Source organism: Eptatretus burgeri, chromosome 14 (assembly GCF_056783735.1).
Source record: "Eptatretus burgeri isolate ZD-2024b chromosome 14, Ebu_testis_v1, whole genome shotgun sequence".
NCBI lineage: Eukaryota > Metazoa > Chordata > Myxini > Myxiniformes > Myxinidae > Eptatretus > Eptatretus burgeri.
The window spans coordinates 52,966,530-52,986,910 of NC_140974.1; the positions used below are offsets into that span (position 1 = coordinate 52,966,530).

Genomic DNA, 20,381 nt, shown 5'->3' on the forward strand with positions numbered 1-20,381 from the left:
CACGGATCCATTGCCACTTGTCATCTGAAATGTCTCTGAAGTAGGTCTCAAGTTGCGTATACAAGGCATCAAAGTGAGCAGTTACAACAGTTTTCATGCTGGGCAATCCAATCTCAGAATTACTGAGAAATTCTCTGAGCAACAGAAGCATTCCAGTAATTCCATTTTCCAAGCGCATCCACGACACATAGAGTCTCTTTCTGAATCCTATCACTTTATCGCGAAGCATCAAAATGTTTGTATCTTTGCCTTGCAGTGAAGGTTGAGATCATTCAGAAGGTTAAATATATCAGATAAATAAGCAAGATTAGCAAGAAAGAGTTTGTCTTTGAATTGGCTTGCATGGCTGTAGCTTTCATTTGTCAAGAATTCCTCCAATTCCTTGTGCAGCTCAAATACTCGTTGCAAGACTCATCCGCATGATAGACAGCGGATCTCGGTGTGCAGCAACAGCTGGACATGATAAGCTCCCATTTCATTGCATAGTGCAGCAAAATGACAGAAAACACCTCGAGATTGAACTTTCAAACTTGTCTCCCTCCTTTCAAACCTGGTGGTGCCTTGTTAAGTCGGCCTTTGGTGTATGCTCCCCTTCCATCCCTTCCCCCACTTCAAATGGCACCACAGCTGACTCCGCTCGTGAGAAGGCCGAATATCTCAATTCTGTGTTTTCTTCATGTCTTCCCGCCCCAACCCCTCGCTACCATTACCCACCCCACCCAGTTGCATGCAACTGCTCCTGAATTATGTCTTTTGCACCCGAGAAGGGGGAGAAGGTTCTGTCAACCTGAGACTCTGATTCTGCAACTGGACTGGACAGCAATAGCTCACATGTCATATAAACCTTCTCTGCTGCTCTTTCACATCCTCCCTCTGCACTTTTCACCCTTTCATTTAGCCTTGGCCTTCTCCATATACTTGTAAATCCATCAACATCACTGCATTTCGTAAAAAGGTGCAAACACTGATCCCATTATATTTCCAATCATCAGCAAGGTCATGGAATCCATCATCGCAGTTGAAATGAAATCCTTGTTTTTTTTCCAATTTCCTAATCTCAGATCATCAATTAAGATTCAGACGACACCACTTCACCTTGATCATGCTGCTTGAAATTTCCCAACAATGTATGGAAGCCATCAATATCACACATGATATCAGGACCGTCTCTCTCGAGTCAAGACACACCTTATGCTTTCGAAACAGTCTGGCATCCCGCCTTGCTCTCGAAACTCTGCCTATGGTATCAAAGGCCAACTCCACACATGGCTTGCTGACTTCCTCTACTCTTATAGCCAATGTATCGCTCTCAATCAAATCCTCGCATCTCCTCTAGCTGTAAAGACTGGAGTGCCCCAAGGCAGTGTTCTGGACCCAGTCCTATTCCTGATCTTCATTCAATGCTCTAACTCCAAAACCATGATCTTTTCTACCCTCGTTAACAACCACCCCAATCCCTCCCCCTTCCAAATTTCCAGCTTTCGCTCCTGAGAGTTTCCTTCTGTTTGCATCTTGTCCACCTCATACATCCTCTCCTGCCACCCATTCCTATCCACACTGATTGTTTGTCCACCTACCTCCCTCTGCCACTGTAGGTGGATGGAGGTTTTGTTTTCACCCTTGTCTTTGTCTGTTTGTTTGTTTGTTTGTTTTTTGTGTTTGTGAACAAAATATCTCAAAAAGTTGTTCAAACAAAATTTGGTGGAGAGCTTGGGTATGTGACACCAATGAAATGATTCGATTTTGGTGAAGATGCGAATCCATATTTTAAGTTTTTGAATCCAATAATTTTTAAAGTGATTCTTCACCATTGAGTGATCGGGCTAAAACGATATATAGCACGATATCTCAAAAAGTTATGGATGGATTCGGATGAAACTTGATGGATGATTTGGTTAGGTGACAAGAACAATCCCATTAAATCAAATTTCTGTGTCTTTTGCACCTGAGAAGGGGGAGACGGTTCTGTGAACCCATGACTGATTCTACAACTGAGCCGGACAGCAACAACTCACTGTCATAAAAACCTGCTCTGCTGCTCTTTCACATCCTCTCTCTGCCATTTTCACCCTGTCATTTAACCTCGGCCATTTTCCATCTGCTTGCAAATCCGTCAATATCACTGCAATCCATAAAAGAGTGCAACAACTGATCCCCTGAAATACAGACCAAATTAACTTACTTCCAATTTTATTTTAATTCAGGTCCGAAACCAGATCCGGCCTATCAGTGGGATACAAAAGGTAAACTAATCAGCCTGGCAGAGGTATGTAAGATGAACACACACACATACACACACACACACGCAGACACACACACCTACATACAGAGAATTTCCTTATTTAATATAGTAGCATGACTAGATATAAAAACAGATATTTCTCTATGGCTCGACTTCTTCCCTTTTTGAGCAATTGATCGTGAGTAGCTGTCTTTCTCTTTGTCCTGTGTGTACTGCATGTAGTATCTGTACAAGGAAATGTTGCATTATGAATTGAGGGAGAGATTGGAGAAAGGGTGGTGGAGAAGCAATGAAGTGCTGATGGGTTTGGGGGTGGGATAGGAGCAGTGGGAGAGAGAGGGAGACGATGAGGAGGAACTACTTCTGCTCCTCAAGTAATAATGAGGGTAAAATGAGCGAGGGAGAGGACCTGGAGCATACCACTCCCGCTGTGAGGGCAACTTGTGCAAACCCTGTGCGTGAGCGCCAGACCACGGTGTAGTTTGAGTCACTTAGGACGGCCTCGCGTACACCTCCTGGGGAAATGCCAAGGAGATGGCCTGATTCCAAGATCTGCACACAGGTGGACTGTGGTCCTGGAATCACGCCAAAGGCTGACAGAAGTGGTCCCAAGCCTGGCACAATTTTGATGAATATGTGGGGTATAGGAGAAAGAAAGGAAGACATCAGAGAATGTTTGAAGGAAGAGAAAAAATGTGAAAGTTTAGTACATAGCTCGTGATGTTATAACCCGTGTTCATGTCCTGTATTCTGTGATTAGTCATCCATTGTCTCATGTTATACTTGGAATCCATTCTGAAGGTGCAATGATGATAATAATCATTATATACATATAAATAAATAAATAAATAAATATCGCTTTACAGCTGTGGAGGAACTCTGAAGGGATTGAAACAGCAAAGGGCTTTCCTTGGAAGGTTTTCATGGTTGCTTTATGCAACTTCTTCCACAAGGAGAGCATGGGAGGGGTCAATTTATTTATATAATCCTAGCCATCAAGTTTTAATTGATAAGGTGAGAGCTGATTGGTTATTCCCTCCATTCATCGGTGACAGATGTGGGTGGGTCTTTCTTTATTATATACTACCAAATCCAACCCGTCGCTTCACTGATGGTGGTGTGAAGGGGAGGGGTGGAGAAAGAGGGAGGGAGAGAGAGGGGGAGGGGAGAGAGAGAGGGGAGGCAGAGAGGACGGAGGGAAGGGAGGGGTGGGGAGAGGAAAGAGGGGAAGAGAGGAGTGTGTGAAGAAGGGGAAGCGAGGAAGGGGAGAAGAGCGAGGAAAGGGGGTGGAGGTGGGGAGAGCAACGCCTCAAAAATGTTGCTATGCACTGCGGGGCAGATGGGTGCGGGAGGGAGGGGTGCGAGAGAGATACAGACAGACAGATAGTGACAGGTGTGGGAGGAGAGTGCTACATTTTATTCGGAGGGGGGAGCGAAGAGGGGACACAACCTTCATCTTGACCACAACCGTCATCACCAGTGATGTACCAAAGTGTATTGACTGCATCAAAATCTGCATTCATTAAGGGAGTCTATGGGTGGGGGGTTGACCCCCTAAAATAGGGATTTGCTCTCTTCTCTGAACTACACACACAATTTCAATGAAACTTGACCATGACCAGCATCAGCCGTGATGTACCAAAGTTTGTTCATGGCATGAAAAAAATTCAGGGTTGAAGGGGGTCTGTGGGGGGTTTGAGTGACTGTTGGTCTTGATACAGGTGAGCTTCAGGAGAGGTGGTCCTATTTTTTTTAGAAGTCAGAAATCACATTTTCAACCAATCCTACCAGGAATCTTGAAGACTGTAAAATCAGCAACCGTGCGGCAACTACGTTCCTTCTGCAACATCAAGCGTCCAAGGAAGTAAAAATAATCTACGGAGGAAGTAAGGGAGTAGGAAAGGTATAAGCCAAGGAAACGAGTTTTACTACCTGTGATCATATTATTAAAAATCCACACCTCCAATAAGGTCTCATCTACAGGGCGAGTCATAAGTCCCAGGACACAGTTTTAGCTGCTTATACAATATTTGTTTATTCCATTTACCAGGGTGAGCTATAAGCCCCAGGAGTAATAACATTACAGTAATAACAGGAGTAATAATAAAATATTACAGCAATACAACAATACCTCTAGACATCGAGTACATGCGTATGACATCCGCCGTTGTCACGGAACAAGATCATTTTTCATACGTGTGGTGTGAAAACTGACGCAAAATACCATGTGTTACAGTATCAAATGTTTCCTGAATGCATTGTTTCAATTCATCAACAGACGCCATGAGATAGTATTGTGGCGGAGATTTCCAACCAAAAGAGAAAGCCCTTTATAATTTAACAGATCGTTTATTATACAAAAACACACATATGTGGAAAGAAGAGCTTGTCTCAAAAGTCAAAACAGATCTCTGCCTCTGAGCCAGAATACATGGCCTTTTATACAATTGAAAAATTGGGAGGGGTCAGAACATCACAGGGCACTTGGCCAATCAGACTATAAGAAAGCTTTGTTTGCACCCGAGGTCCTTCAAGCAAATAGAAAACAATCTTGTGCGTAATTAAGCAGATAGTACTGTGAAAGAATGCGTGTCTTCTTTCAGGGCGTGTATGCACAGAAAACCTTCATTTACTTTAGGTAATGATAAGCATTTATCTCAGCATGCAGATGGAGCATCTGGTTTGCACAGCTTTTGTAGAACAATCAGAGGTCTATGACCTCAGCAGCTTGATCAGACTCCTGCTTGATAAGAAGACAATGGGAAGACAGAGTTCATGTTTGTACCACTTTGCAATTGAATGGGAGGCCAGAGTTAATGACACTAATGTCTTTGAGGACCAGACTCTCCGGCATCACCAAAGTAGTTCTCCCCAATTTGCCAACCAAGTGGAAAATATCAGATTATATTGTTACATAGTTAACCAACATACTATATCTATTTATTTATAAAACAACCTTCAGTATGCGATGATTTTTCAAGTATATTTCAGAGTAACAAACATAACAGAAGGGTACATATTTCCTTTCACGAAACATGGACGAACAAGATATCTTCCCAGGCCCAGATGCACTTGGGCCAGTATGTGGATTATATTATTACGAATTTGCCGGTTCGGACAGCCACGCACGACCGCTTCAGCCCAAACGCAGTCGCGCGCCCGCCGAAAACCGGAATTTAGTCGTAGCCTTCCGGATAACCCCGGAAACCTGCTACTGATGCCTTAATGCATCATAAACTGCCAATGTTCTGTCCATGCAGTACAGGTTAATCACGGAATCTCGATGTACCTAATTATCCGTGCCGACAGAAGCACTGAGAGTTTATACCTCGACGGAACTTGTACGGAAACGAGCCGCTAAGCGCGCTCGCTCTGTGTGCAATGCCGAGCGGTTTTAATCGCCAAGCTCCATCGGACCAATTACCACTTTAATTCGGCTTTAATAGCCGGCTAATTTCCCGAACGTGCCGTGGCAGTCAATGGGAGGAAAATGACGCAACGAGCAGATGTACGTTCAAACAATGGGGCATTTATTATACAGGCATGCAATCAATGGGGGAAGGGGGCAAGACACGAGCAAAAGCTTACAACCGATGTCTATTATGTAATGTACACAATCATGCACTTAACCAGTTGTACTTATACAAGACAAGGTGCCACAGACTTTCATACAAAACCCAGGAAAAGAATAGGGCTCGCGAGCTTTTATTTCAACTTGGAGCCTGGTTGACCGAGGGGCTCCAAGAGGCCGGGCAGGTTACCTTATCGCCACTGGTGGCGACTCGAAGGTCTTCAGTCAGTGACCCTTGGTGTCTCTGTTTGGTCTGGTGCATCGCAAACGCGCCAGTCGCTTGGGCAGCTTGAGCAGCTTGGCGAGCGGCTTGCTCGGTTCTCCCTGGTCGTCCGGCCTTCACTGCGGCCTGGGCGGTCGGGCCTGGCCGGCGACACGCTCGGAGGGGTGAACGGGTCTTTGCTCTCTCAGAGTTGATGCTCTTTAGGACCCGTTCACTCCTCAGCGTCGCTCAACCGTACCAGGGCCGTCTGCCCGGACCGCGACGCAGCTTGCTCGACTCCGGCTGTTCGACGCGATGACTGCAGACGCCAGACAGCGATGAATATCCTTGGGAGCGAGGAATGTCTCCTCGATTGGCGCGCACACACACACACCTCGCCCGACACTCGTCTCTCCAAGCTTCGCCCGTCTCCCGAATCAGCCTCCAAATAAGCGATGAATCTCCAAAATCAGTGATGAATCTCCGAAGTCAGCCTTCACCGGTGAACAACCAAAGTCAGCTTCGAACTCATCCGAGCTCCGCTCTTATATTGGCCAGAGGCGAGCTGCTCTCTGATCTCTGAACCCGAGGCCAGGCTTCGCCCACTTTTCACCTCCGACCTCTCACCCCTGGTGAGCCTCGCGGAAAACCCCGTCTGACGTCACCCGTGGGTTTCTTTCGGGGTAGACCTCCTTTTGATCCGCTTATGCAAATTAGCCGCTCCGAAGCTGTTTGCACACAGTCGGTGTAATGTGGCTTTTACTGTTGCGCCGCGTGTCCGCAACCAACGACATTTTGCGGCTGTCATTGAGGAGGATGCGATGGTGTCTCTGTTGTTCGTGGATGTTTGTTGAAATAAAAGATAGAAAAGAATAATGCTACCTCAAGATTCACAGCCCGGCACACGAACAAATTCCTTTACACATTGGTGGGGGAATCCTAACCTGAAACACTTCCTTATTGAAATAACTGATCTTCGGGGAACCTGAATGGTGTTTTGTGAATTTCCAAAACTGCAACAATATATTCGTTATTATCCCCCCCTAGGGAGGGAGCGGGATATTGTAATCGTCCGGTTTGTTTGTCTGTTTGTTTGTTTGTCTGTCTGTCTGTCTGTCTGTCTGTCTGTTAGCAACTTTACGGCAAAACGGCTTTAGCAAACACTATCAAATTTAATCCACAGGTGGGTAATGAACATTGGATGACCCCATTAACTTTTGGGTCCAATTGGATCAAAGGTCAAGGTCAAGGTCACGAAAAGATCAAAATCGTTTTTCGCTCATAACTTCGTCAAAAATGATCTGATTTACTTCAAACTAAGCTGATAGTGAACCTTATTCTATTTCTCACTTATAATCCTACCCATTCCTATAGTGAAAAATGCATATTTTTGAAGATCGGTAGGGTCCGTAGTTTTGGGGGCCATGGTCATCGGTCAAAATTACAAATTTTCCATGAAAACTAAAACATGGTTACGAAAATACAACTTTACGGGAAAACGGCTGGCTCAAACACCGTCAAATTGTATCCACAGGTGGGTAATGAACCTCAGACGAACCCATTAGCTTTTGGGTCCAATTAAGTCAAAGGTCAAAGTCAGCGTGGCCTTGAAAGGTCAAAATCATATTACGGTCATAACTTCGTCAAAAATGGTTTATTTGACTTCAAACTAAGACTAAAATATTCCTTATTCTATTCCTTATAATCAACATTCAGGTTAAGGATGTATCAAATTTAAATTTGATCCCCAAAATAACCTTATGCCTTAAATGGGTGGGATTTGTTGTGCCTGGCACCACTTGTTATTATATTGGTTAATCAATGATCCTAAAGTTTAATATGGAAAGTTATATCAGTTTATAGGGAATTAACAAGACCACAGCATAGTGAACATTTACTCGTGGCCTGTCAGTATCAACTCTGCAAATTTAATGAGCTCTGACCTTGTCATTGTGAGAGACCTGATAAGCATAATTATTCAGCAGACAATTGAAATCGTTTTTCTCAATTCAGCACACGTGAACCATTCTTTGCAGAGTGATTTTAGCCTATACTTTACAACAGATTTTATACTTCCATATTGTTTAAAAGCAAAAATAAAGAGAAATGAGTACATAATTTGTGGACAAAGAACACATCTCCATATGAAAACAAGCTCGAATGAGCTAAGATCCTCGTCCTCTTAATGATGACGTCATAAAAACGAATATGACGTCATTGTGATGTATCAGGTTTGCGATAAATTATCTGTGCTAATGCCCGGCTTAATTCCCACAAACAAAATTCAAACAGCTTGCCTAGTTTCGGCGATAATGGTATAGGCGATTTCCATTAGCGGCGATATTATGACGTCAACTTTTTTTTCTAGGAAGAATTTCCAAAATCGGAGATGGTTACTGCCTGCGTGTGGGCTTTCTGCATATACATAGCAAGTTTCACGAAGATCCGATGAAAACTCTGGGTTGTGAAACAAAAAATGTCAAAAAATAGGAATGACGTCATAAAAATTGGTATGACGTCATAGTCAGTGCTGGATTAACCATTAGGCAGACAAGGCATGTGCCTTAGGGCCAGCCAAAAATTCGGGCCAAAAATTATTTTCACATTAAATATTTGTCTTTTTTTGTATTAAATATTTTGTTCTTGAATCCGTTCATCTTTTGTCTGGGGTCCATTTCCATGAGCCCGAGATCTAATTTCAAATTTTCAGGCCATTCTCTAAAATTTCAAAATATGCCTTAGGGCCAGCCGAGGATTAATCCGGCACTGGTCATAGTGATGTATCATATGTATGGTAATTCATCTCTGCTGTTGCCCTGTTTGATTCCCGCAAACAGAATTCAAAAAGCTTGCCTAGTTTCGGAGATAATTTTTTAGGCGATTTCCATTAGCGGAGATATTTTGATGTCATAACTTTTTTTCTAGGAGGAATTTTCAAAATCGGAGATCGTTACTGTCTGCGCTGTGTATTTTTACATATATATGCCAAGTTTCAGGAAGTTTCGATGAAAACTGTGGGCTGTCAAACAAAAAAGTCCACAAGAACAACAACGTGAGTAACACTTAGAGATCCTCCACGAGGATCTAAAACTATTTGTTTCAGTGTGATTAATACAGAAACACCAGTGTTCTGAAATTGTCATGTGATCCATTGAGCTTTCTATTATCAAAATGTCCGTGCTCATATTTCACAATATGGAATTAATTATTTTTAGATCCTCGTGGAGGATCTCAAAGTCTTACTCACGTTGTTCTTCATCTTCTTCTTGTGGACTTTTTTGTTTCGCAGCCTACAGTTTTTATTCATTGCTGCTCTTGCGCATCCTCATTCTGCTCTGTTCACCCTATCGTTTGCCTTTGGTCATCTTCCATCTGCTTGGAAGCCAGGCAACATCACCTCATGACATAAACATGGGGAAACAATTGTACCCCTTAACTACAGACCTATCAGCTTAATTCCAAATATAAGGAAAGTCATAGAATACATCACAGTTGACCATCATCAGTTCAGACCATCAGTTCGGTTTCCAACCCTATTACTCCACCCTGTACATACTGCTTCTGTTTCTCCAACAAAGGATTGACCCTTTATATTATTGCTATAAGGGAGTATATGTAGGTATTACTGTTAACCAGAAGGAAAAACAGCCAGATATATTTTCTACTTTTGTTCCTTCCTTCACTCACATTTCAGGGTCTTCTCTTACCAACTGGTGCATGACCATGGAAGAAAATTATAAGTGCTGGTCCCGTGTCAGGAATGTTCTCCATGCCGTGCACCTCATAGCCTGTATATTTAAAGACACATCTGTAATGCTCTCTCATTTCAACATCCCTCTGCGAATGTTTAATTTTATTTTATTCAAAGTTAAAGAAACAACAAAAACAACTTTGATTTGTGTGTCTTAAGCAACTGCACAATAACTTTACTTTCCAAGATAAGAGAGCAACCCAGAAATTTAAAGCACACCCACCATGCCAAATCTGGCTCCACAAGCACCAATACTTGGCGAGTATCTTCCGTGAAGCTTCCGCCGAGGCGTAGGAAAAGTTGTTGCTGATGAGACCACGATAACGTTGTACATAGAGAAACAGGACTGAGAGGTACTCCATGGAGAGGAAAAATATAGGGCACATAAAGGGCAGTAGAAGAAACAGAATAGCTGGCTGGATGAAACATAATAAACCAATGAGGACATTTCCTTGCTCGTCCAGGCCTAACCAGCTCATCCAAGGTTGCAGTATAGAACCCCATTCATAGGATCCTGCACTGTTGGCCATAGCTGGTTCAAGGATCAATAGGATGGCAATCTGCAAAGAAACAATTTTTATTGCTAGCACAAATGTGACATTTTTATAGCTGCAAGTAAGTGATAGTAAATATACTGTATATGATAAAAGGAGCTGTGTGTGTGGGTGTGTCTCCACTTATACTTGTGAGTTCCACCCATTGGTTAGACAGTTCTCCTGACTCAACCCACAATATCTCCACTACCGTGTATACCGTCCACAGCACTCGCCCCCTCTAACTCGCTAGGCACGACCGGACCCACCTGGGTCGTGATCCGCTTCAAGGGAGCATAGCGTCTCCCTCCGTTCCTGAAGGAGGCTATCCTGCTGCTCGCACCGGGTCACCCGCACTGGGTCTCCTTGAGTTGATTAACTTCAAACTCGTTTTCTTTGTGTTTTCTATCCCACCGTCTCTCATGTTTTTCATTCTCCAATCTCATCGTTTCCTTCATTCTGTTGATTTCATTTTCCTGTTTCATTCCTTGTTCTTTCACTTTCTCCTCGTACTCCAACCTTGCTTTTTCCTTTTGTTGTTTAGTTTCAAATTCATACTCTTCTTGTTTTCTATTCCACTGTCTCTCTTGTTCCTCATTCTCCAATCTCGTTGTTTCCTTCAATTGGTTAATCTCCCTTTCCTGTTTCATTCGTTGTTCCTTCTGTTTCTTATTCCACTGTCTCTCTTGTTCCTCATTCTCCAATCTCATTGTTTCCTTCAATTGGTTAATCTCCCTTTCCTGTTTCATTCGTTGTTCTTTTACTTTCTCCTCGTACTCCAACCTTGCTTTTTCCTTTTGTTGTTCAATTTCAAATCCATGTTCTTTTTGTTTTCTACTCCACCATCTCTCATGTTCTTCCTTCTCCAATCTCATCGCTTCCTTCAATTGGTTTATCTCTCTTTCCTGCTTCATTCGTTGTTCCTTCACAACTCTTTCTTGCACCTCATTCTTTAATCTGGCCTTGGCTTCCAGCTGTTCGATCTGCACAGTGTGGTTCCTTAACGTTTCATTCTCCGTTCTCTTTCTTTCCTCTAAACATCCTCAGTTCGTTTTGTAATTCCCTCTCTCTGCTTTGGTGTTTCTGTAACTCAGAAGCTTTTTTTTTCTAATTCCTTTCTCATCTCCGCACCTCTTTCGCGTGCTTCCTTTTCCAACTTGCCCATTTTCTTACCGTATTCCTCTCGCTATTCCTGATATTTCTCTTTTCTTTTTATCGTCTCTTCTCGATTTCTATTATCTTTTTGCCTGATCTTACCTCTTCCTTCCGTTGTTCAAATTCCAAATCGTGTTTCCGTTTTTCCTCTTCCAGCTTTGTTTTCCTTTCTTTTTCCTCCCTCATTTCTTCCTGTAGTTCTTCAAACTGGCTTGACTTTTCCAACAATTCTTCCTTCCTTTGCTCCAGAGATTTCTCTCCTCTTTTTATCTTCTGTTCTAGGCTCTCTCTTTCTCTTCCCTGATTGTCTTATCTTACCTCTCTCTTCCTTCAGTTGTGTCAATTCCAAATCGTATTCACATTTTTCCTTTTTAAACTTTTTTTCCATTCTTCCTCCAAGCTCTTCCTATCCCGGGAGTTACTAATTTGCTCCTCATCTATTCTTTTATTCAGTTTGCTCTCCGCTCGTTCCAACACAAGGGTAAGCCGCTCTACTTTCATCATCCCTCCAGCTAGTACCTCGCCTGTGTTGGCTAAGTCCTTTTCCAGCTCCTGAATTCGTTCCTGTGCATCGGCCAATTGTTGTGACTCCTTGTGCACCCAATCCCCCTGAACCCCGTCTACGCGCCGGCGTGCCTCGTCCAATTCAAAGGCAAACGAATGCAATTCACCCATACAGTTATCACCACACCTCCACCACTCCAAGGCCCCCGACAATTGTGTCTGAAGCCTGCCAATGCATGCGCCGGCATCCTGCCACGCCTGCCATGGTGCATGCCGCGACCACGTGGTCTGAATTGGTGGCTGGGAGCCCCCGCCCCGTGTCGTGCCATTCATTGTGCTATTAATAGCAACCCGCTCCGTGTTGCGCTGAGGTGCGGCCGCGCCGCTATTTTGCGATTTCGAGTTTGTTTGCCGGCAAAGTATGAGGGTGAGTGCCCCCACTGACTGCAATTAATGATGGGGTTATAAAAAGAACCGTCCCGGGCCATGGATCCTACATCAAAACACATTCCTAAACCACCCTGCGCCTGCTCGCCTTGCGCTGCCATCTTGCGTATCGATATAAAAAATTTCCACGCTCGGAATTTGATGGAACCGGAGGGTCACCTCGCACACCTTTGATCCGGTTCCGTTAATTTGGTTTGGAGGCGGGAGAGTTTGTATCCCACGTCCTGACAACAGTGTTGTGGTTTCTCACCACTCCGGCGTGCGAGCGACCACTTTTAACTAATCGCCGCTGCGCGCCCACCGGACGTGGCAAACCTAGTCGCAGCTTTCGGATCAACACCGAAATCCAGCTACGGGTGTGTTTTTAATCACACCGTAAATCAGCCAACTATTCTGTCCACGCACGACAGGGTCCGATCGCCGAATTGTCGATTTACCTAAGTATGCGCGCAGACAGAAATGCCGGGGATTTACACCTCAAGGGACCTGCTTGGAAACGAGCCGCTTAAGCAGCTCGCTCCTTTTGCGATTTGCCGAGTGGTGTATATCGCCAAGCCCCACCGGATCCGATTACTTTATCGGCTATTTAAAAGCCAGCTAATATCCCGAACGCAATGACGGCAGCTCAATTGAGGGAAAGGATGCAACGAACAGATCAACATTCACACAAGGACATTTATTTGTAACACGTATGCATGCAAACACATATGCAATCATGCAGTCAATAAAACAATGCAGGTAAGGGACAAAACACGAGCAAAAAGACCCTACAGCCGTTGTCTATTTATTACTGTACATTCACTTAACAAATCTACTTATGGACAAGGCGCCACAGCTTTCATGCAAAGAAACCCCAGGAAAGGGAGGGGCAGAACTGGACCCGTGGGCCTTTAATATCCATGGAGCTGTGGAGACCGCAAGAGCTCCGAGAGGCCGGGCTAGTTACCTTTCACCCTCGTGGTGACTCGCTGAGCGACCCTCGACGTTTCGTCGGAAACACGGCAGCTCGGTTGGTCCAGGCCCCGCCGTGCGGCCTGGTGGATCGGCCAAGCCAACGACGCCTCAGAGGAACAAACAGGCCTTTGCTCTTTCGAGAGTTGATGCTCTTTTGATAACCCGCCCGTTCCTCAGCGTTGGCTCAGACCGTTCTGTCGCTTGCTGGCGACTTCTCTCCGGCTTTCTCCATCTTCCTGCAGTTCTGTGTGGCACGGCAGGCTTGGCTGCGCTCTGACGACCCCGATTGCCCTCCAGTGGACTCGCACCTTGGCGGGCTGCTGGCTTCTTCCGACTCAACGCCAGCTCGACTCCAGACTTCCACTCTCCGACTGGCGTTCTGGCGTGCCTTTTTATCGGGTCGGGGGTGCGTTTGATCTCTCACCTCTCACCTCTCACCCCCCGCTGGCTCCGCCCCTTTTGTGATTCTGATCCGATCTCTTCGTGAAGCTCGGACATGCGCGGACGTGGGTGAAATCATCAACCATGCGGACGTTGCAGGAATCGTCGGCTCCCGCTCTAACAGGGAACCCTCGCGTCTGTCGGCGGCAATGTTGCTCGTCCGTGGGATTTGCCGTGGCTGGCGAAAAGATCGCGGCGCAATGGAGATGAAGGTGAGGCGATGTTGTGCATTTGTGGAGATGTTGTTGAGGAGATGGTGAGGAGATGTCGTGGTTGGTGCTGTGGTGGGGATGGTGTGGTTATTGAGAGGCGGTTGTGGTTGGCACTGTGGTGGGGATGGCATGGTTGTTGAGAGGCGGTTGTGGTTGTTCAGATGTGGTTGTTCAAAAATAAAGATAGCAAAAGAATAATGGCTGACTCAAAGATCACAGCCCGGTTACACGAATAATCCCTTTCGACATTGGTGGAGAAATCTAAACTGAACACACAGTTATCGACATAACTGATCTCTGGGAAGCCTGAATGGTGTTCTGTGAATTTCCACAACCGTAACAGTATGTTCCCAAAATACAGCCAAAATGGTACATGACAGCACAAAAATTTTCGGCCCACCTTACTCACCATTTGTCTGCGGTGTGCAGTATCAAGTTTCGTTCAAATCGGGCAACGAAAAAAATTAAGAAATCAATTCCCGATTCATTCAAGTACTCTTCAGGAGTATTTCATCAATGCAAACAACCTCAGCACTATAGTTCGCTGGAGCCATGTTTTTTGGGTTTTTTTGAAATGATTTTTTTTTATCAACCGCTGTCACAACTGGAACCCAACGGGTTCATAGGTCATCTAGTATACAGTAAAACTTCCTCCAATGCGGCTTCCTCGAGCACTGTTTCCAATTTACATGCTGATTTAAATGCATCAAAACCTCCCCAACACGAGGGTGTTTCGCATTTACGCGATCGTGGATGGTGTTTTCCCAAAGATGTGTTATTCTTCTTCCTCATTACCTTACTGTACTTTACTTAACCCAAGGTTAAGTCTTCTTAGGCTAAATACAAGGCTAAAAAGACCCCCCTTGTGTGGACAAGGGTTAGTTAACATTTAATTTTTCAGATGATGATACGAGTCGTCACCTGCCGCAATCGTGATCGCAGTTTGAATTTACTTTCTGGTTTAATTGCGACATAAACGGCCAAAGATTTTATTATTTTTCCTCATTACTTTACATAATTACTATTTAATTTATATACACTCAGCTCGTGCTGTGCGTGTATATAAATAAACCTGTCGCCATCTCCGAACCTGCCGCCTTCAAGTGAACTTATGTCGATCATTATGGCTCCCAAAAGACCCAATTTGAACCAACCAGAGGAGGACAACAATGACCATGGAGGTAAAACTTGAAATCTTGAATAAATTGTCATCAGTTTCTGCTTCATCTTTGGCCAGGCAATATGGCGTGAATGAATCAACCATCATGACGGTACGGAAGGCCGAAGATAAAATCCGTGCCAGCATTCGTGCAGGACTCCATCACAACATCATACGTCAGCAGGAGACACCCTTGTTGAAAAAAATGGAGAAAACATTGTGTCTGGATCGAAGATCAGAACCAGAAAACTACTCCAGTGGATGGGCCCATTATAAGAAGAAAGACCATTGGCATCTACAATGACCTGAAGAAGGAAGCCCAACCTGATGAAGAAACAGTCTTCTCCAGCACCATCATCATCATCATTTCAAGCAAGCAGGGACTGGTTTGACAAATTTAAAATTTGATATAACCTCCATAATGTCAAGCTGGCTGGAGAGGCTGCTTCTGCTGATGTAGAAGCAGCTACAGAATACTCAAAAAGAGGTTCAGAAGCTAATAGAGGAGAAAGGTTATCTGCCAGAACAAGTCTTCAATGCAGATGAGACAGGTCTAACTCTGGAAGAAAATGCCCAATAGTACCTGGATTTCCAAAAAAAAGAATGAACTGTCTCAGGATTTAAAACTGCAAAAGACAGATGCACCCTTCTCTTTTGCAGCAATGCTGCTGGGTACTTCAAATGCAAGCCCAGGCTTGTCTACAGAGCAGAGAACCCCAGAGCTCTGAAAGGCAAGCCAAAGTCCATGTTGCCAGTCTTCTGGAGATCAAACAAAAAAGCCGAGGTTACTGCCAAAGTGTTTGAAGACTGGTTTGAAAACAGCTTCATTCATGAGGTGAAGGGTTATCCAGTAAAGAAAAACTTGACTTTCAATGTGCTTCTTATTCTGGATATGGCACCAGGACATCCACCATCCTTAACTGAGTAGCATCCTAATGTTTAGGTGATATCCCTGCCTCCTGACACCACATCATTGTTGCAGCCTACGGACCAGTGTGTGGGAGCAACATTTAAGTCCTACTATACCAGGAGGAGTTTTGCACACATCCTGTCCATGACGGACAGAGATTCAGCTCTTACAGTGAGTGATTGTTGGAAAAGTTTCAACATTTTTGATGCCATTGTGATTAGCAAACATGCCTGGGAAGAAGTGAGAAGTGAGACCCTCAGCTGTTGCTGGATAAAGCGATGGCCTGGGATTGCCCATGATTTTAAAGGTTTCCCCAGTCAGCAGGAAGAAGTGAAGAGGATCATTGATCTTGCAAAACTTATTGGAGGAGAAGGAATTGATGACATGGAAGAAGAAGAAGTCGAAGAACTGTTAAAGTCCCATGGAGAAGAACTGTCCACTGAAGAACTTGTGACCCAGACGTCTCGTGAAGAAGACAATGAAGAATATGACGAAGAGCCAGAAAAAGCAGAGTTAACCACCAAACTGCTGGAGGAGCTCTTCAAGGCAACAAAAACTGCCCAAGAAGTTGCTGTAAGGATAGATCCTTTTGTGGAAAGAAGCCTGAAGTTCAAGTGGGCCATACAGTCAGCTTTAAATCCCAACACAGAACTTCACAGGGAGTTAAAACAGAAGGCAAAGCAAGCGCCTATAACTAATTATTTCGGCCAAATTCAGCAGCGACCAGCAGCACTTCAACCCCTTCCACCAGCAATTCAACCCCTTCCACCAGCAATTCAACACCATACACCAGCATTTCAACCCCTTCCACCAGCAATTCAACCCCATCAACCAGCAATTCAACACCATCCACCAGCACTTCAACCCCTTCCACCAGCAATTCAACCCCTTCCACCAGCAATTCAACACCATCCACCAGCAATTCAACCCCTTCCACCAACAAGTCAACACCATCAACCAGCAATTCAACACCTTCCACCAGCACTTCAACCCCTTCCACCAGCACTTCAACCCCTTCCACCAGCAATTCAACCCCTTCCACCAACAATTCAACACCATCCACCAGCAATTCAACCCCTTCCACCAACAAGTCAACACCATCAACCAGCAATTCAACAACATCAACCAGCAATTCAACACCTTCCACCAGCACTTCAACACCATCCACCAGCAATTCAACCCCTTCCACCAGCACTTCAACCCCTTCCACCAGCAATTCAACCCCTTCCACCAACAATTCAACACCATCAACCAGCAATTCAACACCTTCCACCAGCATTTCAACCCCTTCCACCAGCACTTCAACCCCTTCCACCAGCAATTCAACACCTTCCACCAGCATATCATCACCCAAACCTCCGACAACCACCATACAATAAGGTGAGTTATTTTGCAATAATAAAGTACTATTATGATAATAACATTTATTTCAATGTATATTTAATAATGTTGCACCATTCCACACAAAGAAATGTAAAAAATTAAATAAAAAAAAGCAAGAAAGGCTGTTTTAGTGTCAGTTTTTTGGGAGCCTGGAACATATCCTCAATTTCCCCATACATTTAATGAATCCTCCAACACGAGGTTTTCACAGAACGTATCCCCCGCGTTGGAGGAAGTTTTACTGTACATGTGTATATCTAAACATATATATATATATATATATATATATATATATATATATATATATATATATATATATATATATATATATATATATATATATATATATAAAGATATTGTTACGAATTTGGAATTCGATTGCACACAACATACAGGTTCCTTTAGTCAGCTATGTCGATAAGTGCTTGTTCCCTAGATAGCTCACCTTCCATTGTTTAAATGTTCAGAAATCCATTAGATGCGCTGCGGATCAATTTAATAGTTAAGGAACGAAACAATGGAGACGTCCTTCCCCCCTCTTCTGCGAAGAGGAAGAAGAACCCTGCCGTCCCATGACTCATGGTGTCAACAACTCCCTCCCACCCGTGGATGAGCGGGGGATGGAGCACGAGGGCATGAGTCATGAGTCACGCCGGGAGCGGGGGAAGGGCGGGAGAAGGATAAGAGGAGATCTTTTCTTTGTACGTGCAAGAAGTTGGAGGAGTAAGCTTTTTGCTTTGGCAGAGAGTAGTCGCTCAGCAGACCTTCGGGTCCTGTTTGGCTTGGGTTAGGGTTGAGGCCTTCGGAAGCTTTTTGCTTCTGCAGAGTTGTTCAGCAGAGCTTCGGGTCCTGATTGACTGGTTAGGGTCGGAGGCTTTTGAAAGCTTTTTGCTTCAAGCTGCCTTGTTTGGAAGAAAGTTAAGTCGGTTGCTCGGCTTGAGCTGCGAGTGGTGGCTTCTTCTTCTTCTTCTTGGTTCGTGGAGCTCTTTGTTCTCCATTTGGTTCCCGGCTTGGTGCGACTCATCGACCTCTTCTTGGAGGTGGTTCCTTGGGGGAAGCGGCGCATCGACGGGAAGGATCGGCGTATCGACGGGAAAGACCGGCACCTCATCTCACCAGCACGTGTTCAGAAGCACGGGAGGATTCGCCGGAGCTCGGGAAGGATCGCAGCTCACGGCGATTGGATCCAGCTCGCTCTCGCTGGAGCCCGGGTCCGAACAACTTGAAGACCACACGAGGTGGAGAGGTTCGAGATAGGTTCTGGGTTTCAGCTCACCTGTCCTCCGAGCTGGAGCTCGTTATTAAAGGCCTCTGCCACCATTTATTGGGTGTGTGTGTGTGTGTGCGTACATGTGTCCGTGGGCCCGTCTAATAAGTAGGAAATTGTTAAGTGCTTTGTGTGCTGTAAATGTTTGCATTGCATTCTGTGTAGTCAGTCGTAGTTCTTTTGTCGTGCTTTTGTTGCTTGTATAATTGCATACGTGTTTTGCCTTGTTTAATTGCATACATGCTTTATTATAATAAATGTCCTTGTGTGAATGTAAACCTGTTCGTTGCGTCCTCTTCCCTTAATTGAGCTGCCACCTTGCACTCGGAATATAGTTGGTTTTTAAATAGCCGGTAAAGTAATCGGGTCCAACGGGACTGCGCGATAATACCCCGCTCGGTTATCCCAAAAGGAAGCGAGCTGCTTAAGCAGCTCGTTTCCAAGCGGTCCCGTTGAGGTACAATCTCTCGGTAACCTACCCGCGCGAATAATGAGGTAAATCGAAGATTTGGCGATCGGACCCTGTAGCATGGGTAGAGTGCGGACAAGGTTGTGGTGTGGTTAAAAACACACCCGTGGTTGGTTTCCGGCGTTGATCCGGAAAGCCGCGACTGGATTGTCCGTTCGGTCGGCGAAGCGGCCGCTATTGGCTAAACGCGGTCGCTCGCACGCCGACAGGCGGGAAATCTCCAACAATATATATATATATATATATATATATATATATATATATATATATATATATATATATATATATATATATATATATCTTCTTCTTCTTTCGGCTGCTCCCTTTTGGGGTCGCCACAGCGGATCATCCTTATGACCCGCATAGTGATTTGGCACAGGTTTTACGCCGGATGCCCTTCCTGACGCAACCCTGGTCGCCTCTTACGACACAGGGATATGGTACACCTATTTTAACTGGGGTATACACCGGCCCAGTACACTGGTACTCATTTCGCCGACCTCGGAAGGATGACAGGCTGAGTCAACCCCCTGGTGTATTAATTCAGTGGCCCAACGGGGCTTGAACTCAGGACCTTTTGGATCCCAAGCCGCTGCCCTAACCACTGCGCCAACACCAGGTATATATCTTCTTCTTCTTTCGGCTGCTCCCGTTTGGGGTCGCCACAGCGGATCATCCGTATGATCCGCATAGTGATTTGGCACATGTTTTACGCCAGATGCCCTTCCTGACGCAACCCTGGTCGCCTCTTAGGACACAGGGATATGGTACACCTATTTTAACTGGGGTATACACCGGCCCAGTACACTGGTACTCATTTCGCCGACCTCGGAAGGATGACAGGCTGAGTCAACCCCCTGGTGTATTAATTCAGTGGCCCAACGGGGCTTGAACTCAGGACCTTTTGGATCCCAAGCCGCTGCCCGAACCACTGCGCCAACACCAGGCTCAACACCAGGTATATATATATATATATATATATATATATATATATATATATATATATATATATATATATATATATATATATATATATATATATATATATATATATATATATTTATATTTGCAGTTCTGGAAACCACATGCCTCCAAGGCAATGGCATCTATCATACAGTGATCCCCAGGCAGTTCTTTCATTAATATACGATCAGTTAGACCTTTTCCTCATGTCTAATGGG

The 20,381-nt window shown here is 44.7% G+C and overlaps 1 protein-coding gene across 2 annotated transcripts in view; it reads right to left on the reverse strand.

Moving 5' to 3' along the window:
* TMEM68 (transmembrane protein 68) overlaps positions 1-20,381 on the reverse strand; it is a 50,344-nt gene that overhangs the window by 17,418 nt on the left and 12,545 nt on the right. For both annotated transcript variants that reach the window (XM_085854849.1, XM_085854850.1), the window contains exons 2-5: positions 9,990-10,326; positions 9,723-9,803; positions 4,031-4,117; positions 2,663-2,856 (exon numbers count right to left, since the gene is read on the reverse strand). In XM_085854849.1, coding sequence (XP_085710975.1) covers positions 2,663-2,856; positions 4,031-4,117; positions 9,723-9,803; positions 9,990-10,296 — 669 coding nt within the window. In that variant the 5' untranslated portion in view covers positions 10,297-10,326. The remainder of the gene's footprint in view (positions 1-2,662; positions 2,857-4,030; positions 4,118-9,722; positions 9,804-9,989; positions 10,327-20,381) is intronic.